We start from the raw sequence: 22,718 nt of genomic DNA on the forward strand, positions 1-22,718 counted from the left end.
ACCCTTCAGTGTTCATTTATCACCTACTTGATGTCTGAGAGACTGTGCAAGGTAATTATCTCAAGGTCAGGTTTTTTTTTTCAGGGATGCTTGAGTGTATCAGCACTTGATAATTATAAGGCTCTGTATTAGACTTTTTTTTATTCCCCATGTATGTGAATTTTAAACATCTCCATGTTTCATTGCTAATAACTGCTTTGCAAATTTAAATCCATGGTTCAGTAGGGAACTGGGAAGAAGTAGAAAAAATGGAGTTAAAATGTCTTAAGGGTTAGAAGATACAAAAAGAACCAAAAGAAGGGAGAGGCTGTGAACATTAGGAACATTATGATACTTAAGCTAAAATCCACAGGCTGGAAATGGTTCAAGAGTTTTGGAATGTTTAGGGATGCAGTGGGTTGCTACATCAAAGAACTCTTTCCTAAGAAGTAGGACAAAAACTTAATTTTAAGGTTCGTGGAAAGAATACACAGAACAAAGGAAGAAGTGTTGTAGGCAGCTTGAACTGGAACTGGGCTTTGCATTTAATGGGGGCAGGAGGCAGAAAACAGAACCTGGATCAAATCTGGTTCCGCTGATTTCTCCTCCCTTTATTCTTTAGGACTAATTTTGTTGGCACACAATAAAAACCTACATGAGTCTTCCTTACCTCTGAAATATTATATGCCTTTAATTTTCCCTGCTTTGATTTGTAGAATTTTGACATTGCTTTGGTCTTTTGATACTGGACATTACAGAAGGACTAAACAAATTCAAGAGCAGCTAACAGAGTAATTAACTATTAACCACACCAGGCTTTAACTTGTGTTATCAAATTTAGTCCTTAGGAAACCCTGAGATATGGCCAGGCAGAGTGGCTCATGCCTGTAATCCCAGCACTTTGGGAGGCCGAGGTGGGTGAACCGCTTGAGCTGAGGAGTTGGAAACCAGTCTGGGCAACATGGTGAAACCCCGTCTCTACTAAAAATACAAAAATGAGCCGGACACGGTGGTACATGCCTGTAGTCTCAGCCACTCGGGGGGCTGAGGTAAAAGGACTGATCACCTGAGCCGGGGAGGATGAGGCTGCAGTGAGCCAAGATCATGCCATTGCACTCCCGCCTGGGTGACAGACTCTGTCTCAAGAAACAAACAAACCCTGAGGTAATTACCTCACATAGTCACTCAGCCAGTAGGTGGGATAGCTGAGACTTGACTTCAAAGACCCTTTTTGCTACTATGTCCGCTTTCTAGTGTGCTAAAGTGAAAATATTATCAGAAGCCCATAAGAGAGATTATTAGACGAGGTCAAGATAAACATCTTGAAACAGGAAGTCAAAGTTACCATCTTTCATCTCCTATAATGCTTTTGCCACCTAAAACAAGATATGGGTGTTATAGTGATGGTAGGTAACAGAACTGGGGACCCTGAGAAAAATCTCCAAAATAAGATTCTTTTGCCCTTAACTAAATCTTAGAATATTTTGAGCTACATTTAAATCATGGAATTGCCCACTATACTTTCACATTGGTAAGAATGATTATGCTTATAAACTCTCCCTATGTTCTGTAAAGAAAATTAATGATTTTATCCTAAGATGCCTTAAAAAAAATTAAAAAACAAAACAAAACTAAGCACTGCCTTCACATGAGTTCAGATACTTAATTATAACTTTCATTATAGTGAAGGTACTTATTATACTGAGATTACATTAATGAATTAACAAGAGTCTTAAGCCATAGTTTTGACACTTACGTATTAGAATTTTATTTCAAGCACTTATGCTCATCCTTGAGTTTAAAAAGTCTAACAAAATCTAAGAACCCAGGTTCCTTTAAAACCTACTTGTGATGGAGACACCAACAGGAACCAGCAAACCATTGTTTATTTACTTACATATTGTATCTCCCATGGAGACCTATTTGGCTTACCACTCTTCACAGGCCTAGTACGATCTCATAGAGCACCCTAGGATTTCACTGATCAATACCTAATGGCACCTAAAAGCACCTATGCTGCTTTTCTTGTCCTATGAATCTGTGAAAGTCTGCAGATCCTCCCAGCTCTAGAAGCAATGATGTTTTTCACCAAAATCAGCATTTTGCTTTATGGAAACACAAGCAACATCTGATAGTGAAGAGGGCAATAAGATTTAACTTAACCAAAATTGCTTGACAACGAAAAAGTGATTTCATCATTCTGCTTCGCAATGTAGTCTTCAGAAATCAACTGTGATAAAAAGCAGGAAGTAACTGTTAAAATTTTAGCAACTCCTAAAAGGCTGGAAGGTGGGTTTAACAGTTTATTAGGATTTATAAGTGTCATTTTAAAAACAGTTGATTTAAACCATGTAGAAATAAGTATGCAAAAAGTCTGCAAAACAAAACATACTTTAAACATGTTTAAGTAGACCGATTATCTGAAATTCTGGATTTTTCAGTCACTTCACTGTTATGCTATGGCAGCCAAGTAATCCTTAACTTCAGTTGGAGTAAGTCTTCTAAATCCAGCTTCATTGCAGATTCCAACTTCTATGTTATCCTCTGTCATTTGCCCTTCAAAGCTTTCCTATTGAGGACAGAGGAAAAAAGGTCAATTTTCTAAGCAGTTAATCATGAAATCATTGTAAATCCAGTTGTTGAATATTGAGCTAACCTTTAGGGTTAAGATGGCTGTATGAATGGCATCTTCAAGTTCCAGATCTTCATTATACCTGATTAAAAAAAAATTACTTATATCATTGTTTATATTCTTTATTTAAATACAATGACAGCAACAATGTAAGTTTTTAAAACTCTAAACATCTTAAAAATACTAAATTACACATTCTTTTAATCACCTCCTTGTAGCTGTCCCCAGATTAAAAAAACTGACAATATCTGGTGCTCAATTCCCAACATCATGAAGGGTATGACCCTAAAATGAGTTTAGTTTAGGAAACATTTTTCTTTTTTTCTTTTTTTTTTTTGAGATGGAGTTATCTTGGCTCACTGCAAGCTCCACCTCCTGGGCTCATGCCATTCTCCTGCCTCAGCCTCCCAAGTAGCTTGGACTACAGGTGCCTGCCACCATGCCCAGCTAATTTCTTTGTATTTTTAGTAGAGACAGGTTTCACTGTGTTAGCCAGGATGGTCTCGATCTCCTAACCTCATGATCCACCTGCCTCGACCTCCCAAAGTGCTGGGATTACAGGCGTGAGCCTCTGCACCCAGCCAGGAAACTTCTTAAGTATAAATATTTTAACAATCAGGATGTGGTGGCATTATAATTTTTAAAACAGAAAAATCAGAACTTTGCTAAAATCTCATCTTTTTCTTATAAGCTAAAACATAACATGTCACTTCCTGCCGATACCAGTGTGGACAGTGTGAATAGTGGCTGGCTCGTTTCTTTGGTTCTCCCCATCCCCTACTTTCCTCCCTCCATTGTCAACTGTTGCTCACCCTTCCCCGACTCCCCAGCCCCTCCCTAGCTCCTTCCTAATCTCGAGGCCACCTTTTCCTGTTTCCCTGCCCAGCCCCAGTGTTAGGGTGAGGCCTGGAGGAACCCCGGGTGCTGTAGCAGAGAAGACAAGACAAGGATGACCCTCAATCCACCAGCCCAATCACTGGGTTCACCACCTCCATAGCAATGAGACTGATGCTGCTCACCTGTTCTGGCCACACACGGCCCGTGGCTGACTTGGCCTTCAGTGGCATCATGCCTTAGGGGCTTTTTTTTCCCTCGAGACAGAGTCTTGCTCTGTCACCCAGGCTGAAATGCAGTGGCACAATCTTGGCTCACTGCAAACTCCACCTCCCAGGCAGGTTCAAGCGATTCTCCTGCCTCAGCCTCCCGAGTAGCTGGGGTTACAGGCGCGTGCTATCACTCCCCGCTAATTTTTGTATTTTTAGTAGAGGCGGGGGGGGGAGTGGGGTTCACCATGTTGGCCAGGCTGGTCTCGAACTGCTGACCTCAGGTGATCCACCTGCCTCAGCATCCCAAAGTGCTGGGATTACAGGCGCAAGCCACTGCGCCCGGCCAGCCTTACGAGTATTTCTAAATCACTGCTTGCAAAGATGGCAAACCTATGCTATGCCAGGGACATACAGGAGACTGATTTGGAATCCTTTTGGGTCATAAAGATGCTGTTTGGGGTGCAACACTGAATATGGATGCCATCAAAGCTGCCACAGCAGCTGCAGATTTCACAAAGTGCGGGATGCTATCCCAGGAGATGAACTGATGACCCTGGCTCATAAAAACATTGTCAAGACTATGGATTTCATGGAGGATAGTAATTATTTGTTAACCAGGGAACAGGATAAACTGTTACGCATATACGACTTGAACAAACCCGAAGCAGAACCTGAGGAAGTTAGTGATCACAGCTCTGATATAAAAAAGGCCCTATGGTGCAGTGTGGATAAACAGATTCTTTCTTCTGATGACAAAACTGTTAGACTCTGGGATCATGCTACTATGACAGAAATGAAATCTCTAAATTTTAATATGTCAGCCAGTAGTATGGAATATATTCCTGAGGGAGAGATTTTGGTAATAACTTATGGCTGATCCAGTGCTTTTGACAGTACAGTAAGTTTGGAACCAATTAAATCCTTTCAAGCTCCTGTAACCATTAACTCTGAATCTCTTCACCTTCAGAATTTCTTTTTGCAGGTGGTGAAGATGTTAAACTTGTCACTATGATGACAATAGTGGAGAAGAATTAGAATTCTACAAAGGACACTCCAGTCCTATTCACTGAGTGAGATTTGGTCCTGATGGAGAACTGTATGCCAGTGGTTCTGAAGATGGAACACTGAGACTGGCAAACCGTGGTAGGAAAAACATACAGCCTTTAGAAATGTGTGCTTCCTGAAGAAGATAGCAGTGAGCTGGAGAAGCCAAAGATTGGTTTTGCAGAGACAAGAGAATAGGAGCTAGAAGAAACTGCTTCAGAGAATTCAGATTCCATCTATTCTTCAACTCCTCAAGTTAAGGCCTGAGCATCAAGCATGTGCCACAGATAATATACAACTGGACTAGAACGAGCAAGCAGAGAAAAACATCAGCTTTCCAGAGTTACTCTCTGCTTAAGGCAAAAGCAGTACTAAATAATGAGGAATATGAATTTGCTCCATTGCTGGAACAACTAACTTGGTGTTACCTGTAAGTGAAATCTCAAGAGGATCAGATGAAGGGAGGCTGAGTTATCCTCTTGTAGTACAATGGCCTGTCATCTTTTTAATGAATATGTACAAGACAACATCTGACTTCTCTTATTACAATTAAAAGTTCTTGCAGCTGTTTATATCATTATGGAGAAGAAAAATATATTGGCTTATTTGTCTGACTTTCCCTTAAAGCAGAATGTCTTTGTTGTTGTTGTTTTGTGCTTTGGTTGTAAAGAGGGAATACATGATAAAGTAACTGGTTTAATTTCTCTTTCATTGTACACTGGTTCTGAACATCTAATTATTTTTAGTTTTCTAAATAAAATGCCTCTGAAACAAAAATAAAATAAAGCATATCATGTAATAACAATGTGAAATATTCGGAAGACTCATTAATATAAAAAAGAAAAATGAAAAAGTACCTTAAGAGCCTGAGATTAAATTTACCATTTAAACCCAGGCCTAAGATTTTTAATAACCTTAACATGAAAAATGTACTGTGGAGGCTCATCTGTTAAACGGAGTTACAGAATTTTTTATTATTATGCAGCCATGAAAAAATGAAATCCTGTCATTTGCAGCAACATGGATGGAAATGGAGGTCATTATGTTAAGTAAAACAAGCCAGGCATAGAAAGATGAATATTTCATGTTCTCACTCATATGTGGGAGCTAACAAAAGTGGATCTCTTGGAGGGAGAGAGTACCACAGTGGTTACCAGAGGCTGGGAAGGGAGAAGGGAAGAAGAAATGAAGGAAGTTGGTGAAGCGGTATAAAAATGCAGTCAGATAGGAGGAATAAGTTCTGGTGTCCAATAGTACAGTCAGGAAATTATTTTTCTTCTTCCTATTTCAGAATAGCTAGAAGATCTGCAATGTTCCCAACACAAAGAAAAGACAGATGTTTGAGGTAACGGATATCCAATTACCCTGATTTGACACACTGTATACAGGTATTAAAATATCACATATACTGCAAAAATATGTGCAACTATTACATATCAAGAAATAAAACATTTTCCTCTTCAAAAGCTTGGAGAGTTTTGAAGGGCTACAGTAACACTGAGACTAGAATACCGCTGGAAATAAGTGAGAGCAGCTTGTACTTGGGCACCGACAGATTTTTACATAGTGCTCCACTTTTTATCAAGCACACATATCAAATATTTAATATACCTTCAACTCCAGGCATTTGGTTTCACAAATTTTTTTACTGTCGTAATGTAAACTATTATCATTAAATCATTTAAAAATCTGTCTCCCCAAATTTTTTATTCCAGATTCAATGTTCTTTTTCTCCCTCCTAAAATGGCAGAAAAAGTGAAGTAAAAAGTAAAACAAACAAAAAGAAAGCATTTAGGAAACCACGGAATGTAGAAAGAGAACTCCTTAGGAAATGAATATTAATTACCACTTGATATACTGAAGGCTAGGAAACTAGGAGGGAGATAAGTTTTTGATTTATCTGTAACTAGATTAATATACAGAGTAATACAGCAAGTTTCTTTAGTCCCATGATATCAATTACTTAAAGAGCACCAAAAACCATAAAGTGAGTTTGCTAATGAATGCAGTTACAGTGAGTAAGCCTACCTTTTCTCAAGGAAAGTTTTCCCATTCACATAGTTCTTTCCCATTGCTGTAGCTTTCCAGGCAAAGTAAGCTCCCTAATCAGGATAGAAAGAGTAAAGAACCATATTTTAAAACACAAATACAATTATATTGCCCTGCCATTTAATTTTTAGCTTTATTAATTGTTCTCTAACTTTGAAGGTCACAGAGTATTATTAGAATGGAAAACATCACAGAATAGGTTATTTTTTTAAGAAGGCTAGAAAGATGGAAACCAAAGAGGCATGAAGAAACTTCTGGAGGTTCTGGAAATTTCTGATATCCTCATTGTAGTAGTGGTTTCTTCAGACATTTACATATATCAGAACTCATCAAACTGATGAGCTGGTGATGATGCAATTAAGTGTACATAAATTATGTAACAAAGCCAGTTAAACGAAATTGAGGTTAACTTAAACAAATAATCAAGAGTAGTATTTTAGCTTCACAGACTGAAGGGATTTAAAAGTCTCTCGTATAAATCTGAAAAATGGTGACCAACTCTTGATCATTAGTGAATAAATTAAAAAGAGAGCATCTCATCAGAAAAAATACCAAAAGAAACATAATCCATGTTTTAAATGAAAACAAGTGTTTTTTAGATACAACAGAGGAAAATAGGACAAAAGAAGACATCTGGATTCCAGAAATGGTGGCTTCTGCTACCTTCTGAAAAGGAAGATAAGAGGGCTTGTCATTTAGCTTCGGAAACTCAGAGATGGAGTAACAACACTATCAAAGTTCCCCAAATACTTATTTTTTCTGATTTAAGTAACAACCAAAATATTTTTCTTTTGCCATCTCAGATTTTAAGAGTAGATCATAAGGTCTGCATTGAGTGAACTCATAATTATCTAATAATCCATAAAACATGAAAGATCATTTCCTAATCTTGAATTTTGTCTTAAGGTTCTCATAGCAAACGGGACAGATGTGGAGTAGTATTATCCTTTACAAACCCCTTCTATTCAGATACCATTCTTCTGCATTACAGCAGACAACTCACCCAAGGTACCAATTTCACAATCATTTTTGCAAAACACTGAATTCAAGATAGATTAATGTTTTTGCTGGAAAAGTCACTCAATTCAACCCCAAGATTCAACTGATGGCAAACACCAAAACACTGTCCTCCAGATCCACATCTTCAATTGCAATATTTCCCAAAGTTACAGGTTTAAATACATTTGATAACAACTATTTCAACAAATCACCCAAGTGTATGAAGTTAACGAACATGGCAGAAGACGGTAGAACACAGCTTCCTTATCAGAAGACCAAATTACCAAAATTTTAAATATACACACAAAAATGCATGACCTCATACTTTCTAAAGCCCAAGTGAAAAAGAAGAAAATACTGCTAAATTGTAAAGTTTTTATGGCTTCTATTTCTGTTAGATATTCAAAGAGCACTTTTAAAGATAAATCCCTCAAATACATCTACTGATACTTACAGATGGATCTGACTGAAATAAATATGGTCGTCCCTCATTCCAACCACAAATAAGTAAAGAAACTCCAAATGGACGAACACCACTGCAGAGAGGAAAATGAAAATTACTTGGCATTTTCATGAAAGTCATCCTCAAGAATTTATCAGTACTCTCAAATAAAGCAAATTATCAGGCAAACTGAAATCAGACTTGTAAGTTCCTTAAAAAGTATTTAACACCTTTCTGAATGAATCAATTCAAAACTAATTCTCTTTACAGTAGTGAGGAATGGTAGCCAAACAAAAAAAAATTTGGATTGAACAGAGTGTCACCTAAGACACTGGGATTAATAAGTGTGGAGTAACATTTAGTGTCCTAACAAAATAACAACTTTTAATTAATGCAGCCTTTCCACTAGGTTTACTTGTCACAAAATGACAACTTTCAATTGATGCAGCTTTTCCACTAGGTTTACCTATTACAAAATGACAATTTTCAGTTAATGCAGCTATTCCACTAGGTTTACATATCAACAACTACCTATATGCTATCTCATCCACACCCAAAGAAGCTGGGGAATGAAAAGAAATATGAATGTGTCAAAGAGCTGCTTTCATCATGTGCTTACAATCATTTCTGGTTAGAAACAAATTTGAAAGTAGAGGCCAGGCGTAGTACCAACACTTTGGGAGGCCAAGACAGGCAGATCACTTGAGGTCAGGAGTTTGAAACCAGTCTGGCCAACATAGTAAAACCACATCTCTACCAAAAAAATACAAATAAAAAATAAAAAAATTAGCTGGGCATGGTGATGCATGCCTGTGGTGCCAGCTACTCAGGAGGCTGAGGCATGAGCATCACTTGATCCCAGGAGGCAGAGGTTGCAGTGAGCCAGGATCATGCCATTACACTCCAGCCTGGGTAACAGAGTGAGACTCTGACTCAAAAAAAAAAAAAAAAAAATTTAAAAGTAGCAATGATTTTCTGCCCATAAAGTGTTTTAATCACTGGCAAAAGAACTTTTTATATCTAGAAGCTGCTTTCTGCTATTATATGAGCAACAAGAAAACACATTTTTTTTCCTTAAGTAAATATTCTAGATCCAGATAAGATCAGAAATATTCATCATAGTGATTTTGTCCACTTGTTAGGCAAATATAGGAATGGTAAGTCCCATTCTATGTATACATCTACTCTTTAAAATGACTTCCCCCTAAAATTCATGGCACATTTCAAGTAAAAAAAGCAACTTACCCTGACTGAGTATATTCTTGCATCACAGAAGCTACTCTCTGTACCAGCTGAGCTGTAGGAATGGGTTCTTGGTACACAAGATAGTACTGTTGAGCTAGCTTTCGAGCTCTGTGCACAAGCACTCTAACAAGGAAAAAATAAGATTTAATTACAAGGAAGATGCTCTACTACCCAAAGACTCATTCTTCTTTTACAGGCACGTACCTGTAGCACCAGTTTAACATGTATTGCTTTAATGGTGGCTACTGGATCAAAGCTAGTCTTACTCTAACATTGGATTCCAGTTGATATCGAAGAAAATATCAAAGCATCATAGAGTACCAGTTAGCTTAAAAGTAACAGATTTAATATACAAAAATGAGAACTTTATCTCACTCCATGACTTCAAGACTATCCCCCTTATCCAAGGGCAGCCACTTGTCTTTTTATAGCTCACCCCAGTCCACACACGCATACAAGCACACATAAACACACACGCACACAATTCTGGGCATATTTTTCTCACTTCAGGTCACTACTTCCTGCAGACTGTTTTAATCTCTCTGCCTGTGCTTCAAAGAGTACCCTTCAGAGATTAAGAAACAGTAAGAAACTACTTGTAACTAAAAATGTAAAATTCGGCTGGGTGCAGTGTTTCACGCCTGTAATACCAACACTTTAAAAGGCTGAGGTAGGAAGATCACTTGAGGCCAGGAGTTTGAGACCTGCCTGGGCAAGACCCTGGGTTACTTTAAAGAGAACAACTCAGATGTGAAATAGGAGTGAAACTGAAGTGAAACTTTGCATCTACCTATCTTGCTCCACAAAATCATGAGCAATAAAGTAATACTCCTTTTACTTGTTTAAATGACAGACACAGAAAGCTGTCAATCTCTTTCAATTTGCTGGTACCCTGAGTAACAAGATTATTCTCTCTTCCTGTGAAATATAAAGGGGTGATTATATGAGCACTGGGATCCTGGTTGGCTGCCACACTCAATAACTTGCAGTGGTGTTTGAGAATTTTGTTCCTTTGTGAAGAACAGGAAAACAGATAAGGATAACTCTGGATGGCGATGCTTTCTTTTGTTGCCTCATACTTTTTAGAATATAGTTTATTATAACATAAATTGCTCTTATCATTTTTAAACTGCACTGGCGAAAACTAAAGCCCTTATGCCCAGTTCCTGGATAGTAGAAGAAGAATATGTCAGAAGGGAAAGTCCACTAAACAGAGAAAAGAGGAGTTATGTAATCTATCTACCTCCTCTTTCACATCTGAGTTATTCTCTTTAAAGTAACCTACACAGGCAAACTAAACTCAGCTCTCAATGAGGCTGCTATTGCTAAACAAAGCACACAAAAAAAGAGGAATTGGAAGATAAAAGGAAAACAACCTTGGTTTTTCTCCTGAAAATACAGATTACAATCAATTCATGAGATGGTGAGAAACACTATAAAAAGTATAAAGTACCTGTAATCAGGGCCCATGCCACTGTACACCAAACCTATATGCTTGGTAATTGGTTCCACTTTGTGTACACTTCGCTCATCATACAGAATGGATTTCTGTTTTTTCTCAGTTGCTAATACCACACCATTTGCAGCTTAAAAAAAAGAGAGAGACCTAAATGTTTAATCATTTATAAGACTGTTTTAACAGCTTTCTATTATGGATGCGCTAAACTCAAAGCCCTTTATTTCCTTTAATTTATAAAACCTTTTCTTCCGGAGTCCTATTACCAAAATTACCTAAGAAATGGTAAGTCCGCATTTCCCTCACTGGTCATTAGTACTACACAAAAAAATCGTCCCTACAGCTAAAGGTATTACATAACCTTTTGTAAGCACTCTAAGGATACCTGAGAGTTCACGTTTTAAAATAATGGATTTCTGCTTCCTTGTCCCAATAGTCTCATAACATGAAATTTACAATAAATGATACAGCCTTTTAAAGTGAAACACAACATGTGTAGCTTATGTTTTATAATTAAGCTTTCCTAAATTATAAGGATAAAAACTGCCAGCAAGTAGTGACATAATCAGTGGAAAAAAAAAAAAAAAAGACTCAGTTTTCTCACTCAGTTTTCTGAATGAGAAAGACGACTGTGAATATTACAACTAATAGATAAAGGTGTTATTATTTACTTTGAAAAGAAATTTGAATGATCTTAGACTTATTACTATTTAAACTCCAAAACACTGTAAATTAACAAAAAATTATTAAAAATCATACTACTGCAGCTCTGTATAAATTAATTACTAATTAACTCCAAAATAATTAAGATAACTACTAACAAGCATCTGAAATGAATGAAGCATTTAATTACCTTTAATTCCCACTGACGGGGCTCCTCCAGCTACAGCAGCCAAAGCATATTCAATCTGGACAAGTTTACCAGACGGGCTTAAAAGGAACACAGGTATTTGTTAAGTTCACATATCATCCAATATTTATTGTAAGAACATTTCTGAGATAGTACAGACATTCAGGTCAAAGGAGTAGCTGGCCTTTGACCTCTATCATGAAGTGGCACAGAAACCAAGTTTACGGCTGGGCACAATGACTCAAGCCTGTAATCCCAGCACTTGGGAAGGCCGAGGTGGGTGGATTACCTGAGGTCAAGAGTTCGAGACCAGCCTAACATGGTGAAACCCTGTCTCTACTAAATATACAAAAATTAGCTGGGTATAGTGGTGCATGCCTGTAATCCCAGCTACTTGGGAGGCTGAGGCAGGAGAATCGCTTGAATCCAGGAGGTGGAGGTAGCAGTGAGCCGAGATCGCACCATTGCACTCCAGCCTGGGCAACAAGACCAAAACCTCATCTCAAAAAAAAAAAAAAAGAAAAGAAAAGAAAAGAAAAAACAAACGAAACCAAGTTTACAAGGCAATCAGAACATACTCCTACTGAAGCACTACTTTCTCTTTGTTTTTTGTCTGCCACATGGAGCAGTGGTATTACTGTTGCTTCTTTTCACCCTAAGTTTTCTGTGCTTGTTTTCTCACCTGTAAAATGAGGACACAGTAATCACAACTGGTTTTCCGTAGCAGTGGATTCCACAGGGCTGACTATAGAACCTGAGTACGCCTTGACTTGGTATTTGTGAGAGTCCTGAAATCACCATCCCCTACAAGGGTCCTGTACCTATTTCAAAGCATTGTTGTGATTAAGTGAAGTAATTCCTATAAAACTGTCTGGCACAAAATCAGTAACAAGCACATACTGACTAGTAATGTTATTAAGAACATGTATGTGTTTGTTAAAAACCAAATAGCAGCATATATTTCAAGTAGGGGGGTGGTTTTAGAACACAGACATGGCCTAAGACAAGAACACCTAGATATCACTCACAATTAAGTATTCTCTACATAATATACAACTATTTCTAGAAGCCACGTGATGGTCACACTTAACAGATCTGGTTCCATGGATTTGGTAGCTAAACACAAGTCTTAAACTGGCCTTTTAGAGTTATACTTTATTTCAACCTAGTTGTTTAATTAGAATCATCACAAACCAACCTAATTTCATAAAGTCTGAGTGAAAGTAATTTGTCCAAAGTGACACAGCTAGATCCTTATCTCCCATCTACTATTGAAAATTTCAGAAGCCCCTATTTTCTCTTCATATAATTACAAATATTCCCTTGCTCACCCAAATCTCAACTCCATCCCTCCTTGCTCCAAACACATAGACTACTCTCAAACTTCAAAAACCTCACTCACAAGCTAATCCCTCCATCTGAAATGCATTTCTCTATTGCCCTGTGAACTCTTTTCCTTCAATCATGTCCTAACGGAAGTTGCCCTGACCCCTCAGATTAAGTTGAATACCTATTCACTGATGCCTGCGATGTCCCGTACTTCCTCTTTGCCTAAGATGCATCATATCTGAATTATTATTAATTTTTTTTGTAGAAACAGGGTCTCGCAATGTCGCCCAGGCTGGTCTCAAATACCTGGTCTCAAGCAATCCTCCTGCCTTGGCCTCTATTATTTTTACAATATTTGTCTTCCTCAATAAAGTCAGCTGTGTTCAGTCAGGATTCCAGCACATAACCCAGTACCAGGAATCTACAATCATTTGGCTGATAGAGACACATCTAGACCAATTAAAGAAACAGACCTAAGGGTGACAGCTCTAAGGCTCTTGATATAATTAGTTAATTTGAGCAGAACAACATCAACTGACATTTAAATTAAAAAATTAAGCCGAACTTTTTTTCCTTTAATAGTCACTATTTCAATAATCATATCACAACTTTCTGGGTCCATCCAGCTTTCAATTATTGTTCAATACCTAATTCATATACCCCTGGGTAACATTTAAAGGCTCATATAAACTTAATAGTTACCTTTTCTCTGTTCCTATTAACTGTACTTACCTATCTTTACCACTACGTGATTTCACTGCGTGAAAGCTCACTGACCTGTGAGCTGGCTGAGCAATCAACCATCTTTATATTCCATAATGCCACTGTCCCATTCCATAGCATCAGCATCCCTACATGGAATAACTGAAATAGCCTTCTATCTGGTTTTCCTTCCTCAACTTACTTCTACCCCTAGTCAAAGTTACCTTTGTACCATGTCACCTCCACTTAGATTTTGTAAGAACTTCTTTGTTCACTTAAAATTTCCTTCTCTGGCCTACAAAGCCCTACACGATTAGCCCTCTCCCACATCACCTCCTTGCTCACAATAGCACATTTGCCTCATTTTCATTCCTTTAAGAGCTCAAGCTCCTTCCCAGTTTCAGGGCTTTCAAACATGCTGTTCCCTCTGTCTACAAGTCTCCTTATTTCTAAATCTTCAAATAGTTGGCTACTTTTAATCCTCCAGTCTCAAAAATCACCCCCAAGCACAAGCCTTTCCTGATTACTCAATCTAAAGTAATATTCCTTTCTACACCCTTTTTAAAATAAAATTCCTTAGTAAGAGAATTTATTAGTAGGCACCAATTTGTTTACTCATTTATTGTCAATTCCCCAACCAAATGTACTCCACAAGAACTGTTTCATCCTGTATGGTCTCTAGTCCCTTCCACCATTAGTTTAATTCTGATTACGAGAGGCTAGAAACAAATATTTTCTTTTTATTTAAAACAGCTGAATCCACTATGTTTAAAACAAACAAACAAAACATAAGTTTGGTTTTTTTTAAAAAAAAAATTTTAGATATGGGGTGTCGCTTTGTGACCCAGGCTGGAGTGCAGTGGCAGAATCACAGCTCACTGCATCCTAAACTCTTGGACTCAAGTGCTCCTCTCGCCCTCAAGCTCCCAAAAGCTTGGATTACAGGCACATGCCTGGCTAATTTTTTAATTTTTTCAGAGATAGGGTCTTGCTGTGTTGCCCAGGCTAGTCTTAAACTCCTGGGCTAAAGTGATCCTCCTGCCTCAGTCTCCTGAGTAGCTGGGATTACAGTTGTGAGTCACCCTGCCTGGCCAAAAGTTTATTTTAATAAAGAAATTTGTTACAAAAAGATTGAGTCCTGAAGGTATATGATTGTTTTATGTTTTCGGCTCCACTAGGATTACACTTTCTTCGAGATAAAAGACCACATTTGTAGCCTGGGCAACATCACAAGACCCCATGCCTTAAAAAAAAAAGCAGGCAGGGTGGTGCACACCTCTAGTTCCAGCTACTGCAGAGACTGAGGCAGGAGGATCCCTTGAGCCCAAGAGCTGGAGGCTGCCGAGTCCCTGTCTCTAAAAAGAGGACCACATTTGTTTTCTTCACAAATATGAAGAGTGAATACATCCTGCACATACTATTCTGTCATATGTGAGACTTTTTATTGCATAAATTAATCTTGTTCAAAGGTTACAAGAAAACTATTACGTGCACTCACTGCTTATTGAAAACTGCCAAGAGAAAGGTACTTCTGGAATTTAAGACATTATGTACTAGAAAGTGTATTATTTTTTGTTATCAGAAAAAAATCCAGTTTGAATGTCAACCTCAGCTATTCACCGATGACCTCAGACAAGTTATTTAATTTGTACAAGCTGTGGTTAGTTCATCTGTAAGAAGCTGAGATAACATTTATCACAGCAGTGGAAAGAGATGAAGCAGGTTAAGGTTAAGTTGTACCTATACAGAAAGTACTCAACAAGTTAGATCCTGCCTGCCTTCAGTTGTCAGGAGTACATCTGAAGTAAACTGGGCATTACTGATCCTTAAGAAAATGGGTTAGTCAGAAAACTTCCCCAGTCAATTTTTAAAAGTCTTCGGTGATGGTTTTCTCACATTGGGAGCTATGGTTCGCCTCAACTGTATTTTGGAAAGTAAACTTATTATTCTAATCCCCTGTTCTACAATAGAAAAGCCTACAATCTTGTTTAAAGTAAACATCCCCCTCCACGTTCCCCCTCCACACACCAAAAAAAGGCCAAAACTCAAACTGTTGCCTCGTTGCTAGGGGTTCACAAAAAACTGACAGGCGCTTTCGGTTTTTACTCCTTATGTTTCTAATTCGTGCATTGAAGAAACTGAGAGCGGGAGGTTTTGAAAGACACTAGTTACAAACGGAGACCAAGACTCTGACTTAACTGTAAAGCTGAGAGTTTTCCAAGAAAAGGGGATCCCACATATTTGACCATGATTCCGAGTTTCAGAAACCACTGCATCAGGTCCACTTGAGCCAGGAAAAAAAAAATCCTGGGTTCGGAACAGGCCACCCAAAGATGGTTAAGCTAAAATTGCCTTCTTTTCTAGTCTCCAAAGTGAAAGCGAATCCTTGGCTATATGCCTCACCGTCCCACAGCCCCGCGATCCTCCAGCAGCCTCCGACCAAGGAAGCTCCAGGAATCCCGGGCCGGCCTGGCAAATGACTTTGCAAAGCCGCATTTCCACCTCCATTCTCTACTGGACCCTCCAGAAGCACCAATCCCGACGTCAGGATGGGAAAAACTAAGTCGACAGAGCTCCTGCAACCTCCACTACGCTGAGGACCTCGAGGGCCCCTTCCATACCTGAATGTAGTCAGCGAAAAGCTGTACCCGCGCTCCGCCATCTTTACCCGAAGAGCCAAGGCACATCCGCATACATGCGCACTGTAGCCGATTTTCTTTCATTTCCCCGCCCCTCGCCTTTCCTTTTCTCTCTATGATTGGAGGAGAGTCAGAGCTGCTCCAAGAGCATGCGGGGTGTTGTAGTTCTAGAAAGGGAGGCTTGCCCGATTCTGTGCCTGTGCGCATGCCGAAAGCAGGGGCGGGACCGGGGCGGTCTTCCAGCAGGGAAAATGGCGCTGGCCATGCTGGTGTTAGTGGTTCCGCCGTGGCCTGCGGCCCGGGGCCTGCTTCGAAACTACTGGGAGCGACTGCTGCGGAAGCTTCCGCAGAGCCGGCCAGGCTTTCCCAGTCCTCCGTGGGGTAGGTAAAGAAGGACTCCGTGGGAGAGGGGACTGATGACGGGACCTCGGGCAGCGTCGGAGACGCAGCTTACAGTCTTAGCCCTCTGCCCGGGTTCTGATCCGCGGCCGCACGTCCGGGACGTAGTTCGTGACATTCATATATTAGCGAGAACACAACGGCTGTTTTTGCGCTCCTTCCGCCGCAAAAACAAACAAACAAAAAAATTCTGCTTGTTCCATTCGTACACAGAATGTAACCCAAGCTTGTGTCAAAGATAACTCATAACCAGCCAGTAATTAAAGTGCTGAAACGGATTTTATTCAGTAACTACTGCAGGTAAAGAACTGAGCTCCATCCCGGTTCGTGCAGAGGTGACTTGGGCGTTTTAAAGGGAGAATGAGCGAGGCGGGAGTGTAGGGAGTCTGTAGAGTCAGAGAAGTGTAATACGGTGAAGTCAGTGCAAATGTGATTAGCCGGCTGTGTCTGCTAGCTCGCAGTTATCTTAGGTAGGATTCCATCCTCCCGCAGAGACTGGGAGACAAAGACCCTATCCTTCCTAATGATTAGATTTCGAAGGAATGGCTCTCAGGGACTTAAGAGAAACGCTTCCGAGTTAGTTGCAAGGGATACTTATTTACAATTATGTGCCCTTTCCAGGAAATGCTCTAAGGGAGTTCAGGGACCTACTATCAGGGGTATGTTGGCTAAAATAAATAGGAAATTTTCCAGGCAGCGTTGAGCTTTCTCAGGCAGGCACTTTAAAGGGGGGCCGAGGTCATCCTAGGATACAGCGTTATGCTGCTAGAAACTATGCTAGAGCTTGGTCAAGTCTGTTGAGTTCAGGGATTTGTACAGAGTTGTCCTGAGAGGACAGTTCTGCAGGTCTCACTTGGCATCAAGGCCCACCACTCTCTAGATCTGTCTTTCCTTTCTAGCCCTGCCCTCACCTCACTTCCCCCTTCCCCTCTCCCCTTCTACTCTTCCCTTCCCTCCCCTCCCCTCTTCCCTCCCTCCCTCCCGCGCAGTACATGTTTTCTGTGGTGTTTGAGCTCTGAGGATATGAATTCTGTTTCCCATGTTTCACTTGGAATTAATCTTAATTGGAAGTATCTTGGATGTTGAAACTGTCATTGCTTTGGCATTTACATTCTACTCCATTTCTAAGCAGCCTGAAAGTGATAATATCCAGAAATATACTAAGAAAATATATGTCACTGTATGCCAAGCAATGTGCCAAGCTTTCTACATGTACTTCCTGGGTTAATCTTCACAACAGTCGCATTAGGTGTATACACTTTCCAACTGAAGCAGTAGGCTCGCAATGGTCCCAAGTTCACATTCCTGAGCCTGTGTTGTTAATCACCGGGGCATGCTTGGCAATACTTGTGGACATACTGAAAATAAATGCCAGTTGTTAGGTGTTAGAGAGCTTTGTGCATTCTTAAGAGTTCTTAAAATCAAAAGAAGTATGACGGCCGGTCGCGGTGGCTCACGCCTGTAGTCTCAGCACTTTGGGAGGCCAGGGTGGGTGCATCACCTAAGGTCAGGAGTTCAAGACCAGCCTGGCCAACATCATGAAACACAGTCTCTACTAAAAATACAAAAATTAACCAGGCCTGGTGGTGCACACCTGTAATCCCAGCTACTTGGGAGGCCGAGGCAGGAGAATCACTTGAACCTGGGAGGCAGAGGTTGCAGTGAGCGGAGATCATGCCGCCACACTCTAGCCTCGGTGACAGAGTGAGACTCAGTCTCAAAGAAAAGAAAAAAGAAAAGAAAAAAGTATGGCACGTCTAAGAAATGGCAAGGAAAGGGTAAAGGAGTCTCTTGATTTTTATAAGCAATTCATAGTCACATAAATACGGCCATACAGAGAAATGGTGAGCTGGCTCTTTAGAGAGCAGACAGGAATCGAGATCAAATATTAAGAGGAACTAAGTGACTTAAGGGGTTGTATCATAAAGGACCTGACTCAGTTTGAATATAAGAAAGGGCCAGTTGGCAGTTACATCAGTGCTGATCAGAAGTTTATTCAGGAAATCTGTCTAGATTTACTTGTAAATTAATCAGGTATTTACTACTCACCAAGTATTAATAGAATGTGGACAGTTGAGTGATTCTTTGCTTGTTTTGTTCAAGTTAGGTGCCTATCAGAGTCCTGTATTTTATGAGTTAAGAAACTTGATGGAATTTCACTGATCTCTTTTCAGCAGGATCCACTAAGAAAAAATTCTGTGTTCCTTAAAATTGTATTGTATAAGCTTTAGTGTATTTTAATAGCTACGGTATCCCATTATTGAGTTTCACATTCTCAATTTTATATGTAGTCTCTGTGTGTGTGTGTGTGTGTGTGTGTGTGTTTTACCATTGATTAAGGAAAATGATATCTGTAAATAGTAATTTAGAAGCTAGAAACTAATTCTGTATCCCTTATGTTTTATTTCCTAGGACCAGCATTAGCAGTACAGGGCCCAGCCATATTTACAGAGCCAGCAAATGATACTAGCGGAAGTAAAGAGAATTCCAGCCTTTTGGATAGTATGTTTTGGATGGCAGCTCCCAAAAATAGACGCACCATTGAAGTTAACCGGTGTAGGAGAAGAAACCCGCAGAAGCTTATTAAAGTTAAGGTAATGCATTGATTTTTGTGGGTGTGCTTTTCCTCAGGTCCTCCATTGAATAAGCTCATGGTAGATTCCTATAGCCTAGGAATAAATTATTCTCAGATTATATGTGTCTACTTTCCTCTGGCCTAAATGAAATACAGTATTCTCATTATATATGCCTGCTGTCCTCTAGCCTGAGTATTAGAAACACAGTCAAGGAAGGAGTGAGTTTGGAGACTGGGCAAGGAACGAGGCTGTGAGGTGCCTACATGACTTTTGAATTTTGAGCTGTGTCAGTCTTGAACTGTGTGAGTTTTGAACTACAGATGAGTAAACATCCTAACTATGGCAGAGCCTAGAATTAAAGCTAGAAGCAGTAGGTATACTGAATCTTGGGTTTTACAAGCCCTTACATATTTATTTTTTTAATCATTTCCCTAAGATAAGTAATAAAATAGCTAACAACAATTAAGTGTCTATGATGTATCTCAGTGCCTTATGTTTATTATATCTCATCATGTCTTCACAATAGCCCTCCAAAGCAAGTAAGATAGTCTTCATTTTTACGATGAAGAAACTGAGGCAAAAAGAATTTGCCTGTGGTCACACAGTTATGAAACAGTAGATTTTCGAGCTCTGATTTTTGACCTCATGTTCTTTTGAAGATTTTCTTTGTGTTCTCCTATCCTCAAGACAATTTCAGATTCTCCTCTCTGACAACATGGATGTACTGTCTTCACTGATCTAGTAAAAAGAAAAATGACAATGTGTATTACCTCTGATCTGTTCGTGTATGGTTTTCACAGTGAGGATTTCAGTTACTGTTTCCTTCATGGCGTTCCACAGCAGCAGCACCATACAGATGAAACTCAAGAACAGAAAACTGACTTGCATAAGCGTCCACATTCTGTTAAGCAAAACCTTAGAACTTAAGCCAGAAAGCATTATTGAGTGATGGTTGGGGCTGAACTTAAATGTAGAACTGAAAAACACTTTATTACTTAAGACTTAACAGTAATTCATAAATTTGCTCAAGAGGACGTAAGATCTTAGGACTGAGATCTTGCACTGTTCTATTATGTGACTTTCCTGATGCATTTATTCTGAGGGAATAGTTCTTATCCTGTGCATTTATTTTCTTCCTTGAATTATTTTCTGTTACATACGCTATATAGTGTGTTATGTTGGGTACTTTGATCATGAAAAGAAGACCTACTAACTGTGGGTGTCTTCACACCTTCAGTTGTACATGCAATCCAGTTTCCAGTAGTGGAGTAAAATGCGAATATGGTTAGGCAAGTAATATGCAAGCCTCTTTCTTCCTTTCGGAAAAGGAAATTCTTTTGTTATCTGCCTCACAGACATTAGTATATTAATCTTATCAAGTGTTTAAAGCTTCTTTAATGTTCCTGTTTAGTATTTTTCTTTGTATTTTCTTTCAAACCTATGTCTAGAATAAGTTGATAAATCTTTTAGTGGTTACAATTATTTTATAGTTAAAGTTGTAAAAGGGTATTATACATTAAAATACCCTAAGACTGTAACATAAAATAATTTTACATTAAGGAATAATCAGTGTTCATTTTTAAAAAGAAAAATTATACCATATACCAAACCTGTATTCTATACAGGAATTTGAATTACACCGTGATAAAAAGAGAAAACCGAGGAGGTCAACTTGTAATGTTCTTATCTTGTTTTCCCTAAGATAGATTGAAAGACAAAGGGAATTCACTTTTCCTTGGTGTCTTATTTAAGATGCTGAGTGTATGGGTCACTTAATTATGTTGGTGAATTCCTTATTTGATATTTAGTATTTGGAGTTAGGGGAAATGAGTTTTGTTTTTTGTTTTTTACATAACTACAACTGCTGTGTTTACGTAAAGATGTACTAGATTGGCTAAATTCTAGTTCTAGTTTTTCTCTAATTCAAACTCAGTGTTGCTTGTCTTCCGTTAAAGCAAGGTGGAACTAGATGATGTGTGATGACCTCATGTAGCCTGAACATTCTAAGAAAGTTAAAATATAAGCATTGCTCCTGTCAGTGGTTATTTGTTCGTTATATTGCCTCTTGTTAAAATATGTTTTTGTTTATTGTTTTAAAGAACAATATAGACGTTTGTCCTGAATGTGGTCACCTGAAACAGAAACATGTCCTTTGTGCCTACTGCTATGAAAAGGTGCGCAAGGAGACTGCAGAAATCAGACGACAGATAGGGAAACAAGAAGGGGGCCCTTTTAAGGCTCCCACCGTAGAGACTATGGTGCTGTACACGGGAGAGACGCCATCTGAACAAGATCAAGGCAAGAGGATCATTGAACGAGACAGAAAGCGACCATCCTGGTTTACCCAGAATTGACACCAAAGATGTTAAAAGGATAACTTCATAGTAAATCATTTCTCCTGAAATAGAGGAACATTCTTTATGTTGTTGTGCTTGTTTTTAAATCATCAGTATAGTTTAACACATTCTTTCTAAGCAGTTTTGTGTGGGATAATTTGGAGAATATATTATGAGTAAACTCTGAAAATTTTGTTTATCCAAAGGCTCAATGGATTATGTTTCTATTATATACAAGGTTTTAAGTGAACCTAAAATTTCCAGAACAAAAATAAAAAAATTAAAATTTATAGCAAGAATTCTGTTTTGGCTTTGGTTTTGTTTGCCAGTGCTTTTTCTTAGACACGAATACTTAACACAGATAACTTCATTTAAGTAAAACATGGAAATAGGTTATTATTTGCATTTTTGGTATTGTTTTTTAAGATTGTAGTTGTGGCAGTAAGAAAAGTTCTGTTCTTATTTTTGTCTTAGCAAATTAAAATTGCTTTTGGAGGAAATTACTTCTATGAAACATACTAATTTACTTAGGTGATAGAAGTACTTCTTTACATTTTATATTAAATCACAATCATATTCAGAATATATGAGATAGCCCATGGTTTGGAAGAGAGATTACTAGTAAAGATGTGAGCAGATTCCATAGCACACTGAAAATGTGATAAGAATGTTCTTTGCATTTTTCTTTGAATATGTCCTTTTAGTTTATTTTACATTTTATCAATTTTATCTCATTGTAACAATAAGCTCTTTAACTTAACTTTTTGGGTTTTTTTTTTTTTTTTTTTTTTTTTGAGACGGAGTTTCACTCTTGTCACCCAGGCTGGAGTGCAATAGCCTGATCTCAGCTTCACTGCAACCTCCGTCTCCTGGGTTCAAGTGATTCTCCTGTCTCAGTCTCCCAAGTAGCTGAGATTACAGGCGCCCGGCACCACACCCAGCTAATATTTGTATTTTTAGTAGAGACAGGGTTTCACCATGTTGGCCAGGCTGGT

General features: G+C 38.8%; 2 protein-coding genes and 1 pseudogene across 2 annotated transcripts; 2 read left to right on the plus strand and 1 right to left on the minus strand.

Moving 5' to 3' along the window:
• Positions 1-1,722: 1,722 nt before the first annotated feature.
• Positions 1,723-16,509, minus strand: PSMA2 (proteasome 20S subunit alpha 2). The gene is made up of 8 exons (XM_033193910.1): positions 16,395-16,509; positions 11,746-11,822; positions 10,890-11,022; positions 9,437-9,559; positions 8,204-8,285; positions 6,730-6,803; positions 2,636-2,693; positions 1,723-2,548 (listed from the first exon to the last, which is right to left on the minus strand). Exons 1-8 carry the CDS (start codon positions 16,433-16,435, stop codon positions 2,432-2,434), a joined length of 705 nt encoding a protein of 234 aa, XP_033049801.1. The 5' UTR covers positions 16,436-16,509; the 3' UTR covers positions 1,723-2,431.
• LOC117073361 lies at positions 3,315-5,498 on the plus strand (annotated as a pseudogene).
• MRPL32 (mitochondrial ribosomal protein L32) lies at positions 16,482-22,022 on the plus strand. Its single transcript, XM_033193911.1, has 3 exons — positions 16,482-16,793; positions 19,224-19,405; positions 21,487-22,022. Exons 1-3 carry the CDS (start codon positions 16,562-16,564, stop codon positions 21,739-21,741), a joined length of 669 nt encoding a protein of 222 aa, XP_033049802.1. The 5' UTR covers positions 16,482-16,561; the 3' UTR covers positions 21,742-22,022.
• The last annotated feature ends 696 nt before the right edge of the window (positions 22,023-22,718 follow it).

Source organism: Trachypithecus francoisi, unplaced genomic scaffold, assembly GCF_009764315.1.
Source record: "Trachypithecus francoisi isolate TF-2019V2 unplaced genomic scaffold, Tfra_2.0 Lachesis_group4, whole genome shotgun sequence".
Lineage (NCBI taxonomy): Eukaryota > Metazoa > Chordata > Mammalia > Primates > Cercopithecidae > Trachypithecus > Trachypithecus francoisi.

Bases quoted from the DNA above. Each gene is read 5' to 3' on its own strand.
- PSMA2 (XM_033193910.1), bottom strand. From the start codon at position 16,435: ATGGCGGAGCGCGGGTACAGCTTTTCGCTGACTACATTCAG. The intron at 8,286-9,436 runs GTAAGTTGCTTT...TCCTCTCTGCAG, and splicing joins CAAGAATATACTCAGTCAGG to TGGTGTTCGTCCATTTGGAG. The intron at 2,694-6,729 runs GTAGGCTTACTC...TTTTTTAATCAG, and splicing joins AAAACTTTCCTTGAGAAAAG to GTATAATGAAGATCTGGAAC.
- MRPL32 (XM_033193911.1), top strand. From the start codon at position 16,562: ATGCGGGGTGTTGTAGTTCTAGAAAGGGAGGCTTGCCCGATTCTGTGC. The intron at 16,794-19,223 runs GTAGGTAAAGAA...TTTATTTCCTAG, and splicing joins CTTTCCCAGTCCTCCGTGGG to GACCAGCATTAGCAGTACAG. The intron at 19,406-21,486 runs GTAATGCATTGA...ATTGTTTTAAAG, and splicing joins AGAAGCTTATTAAAGTTAAG to AACAATATAGACGTTTGTCC.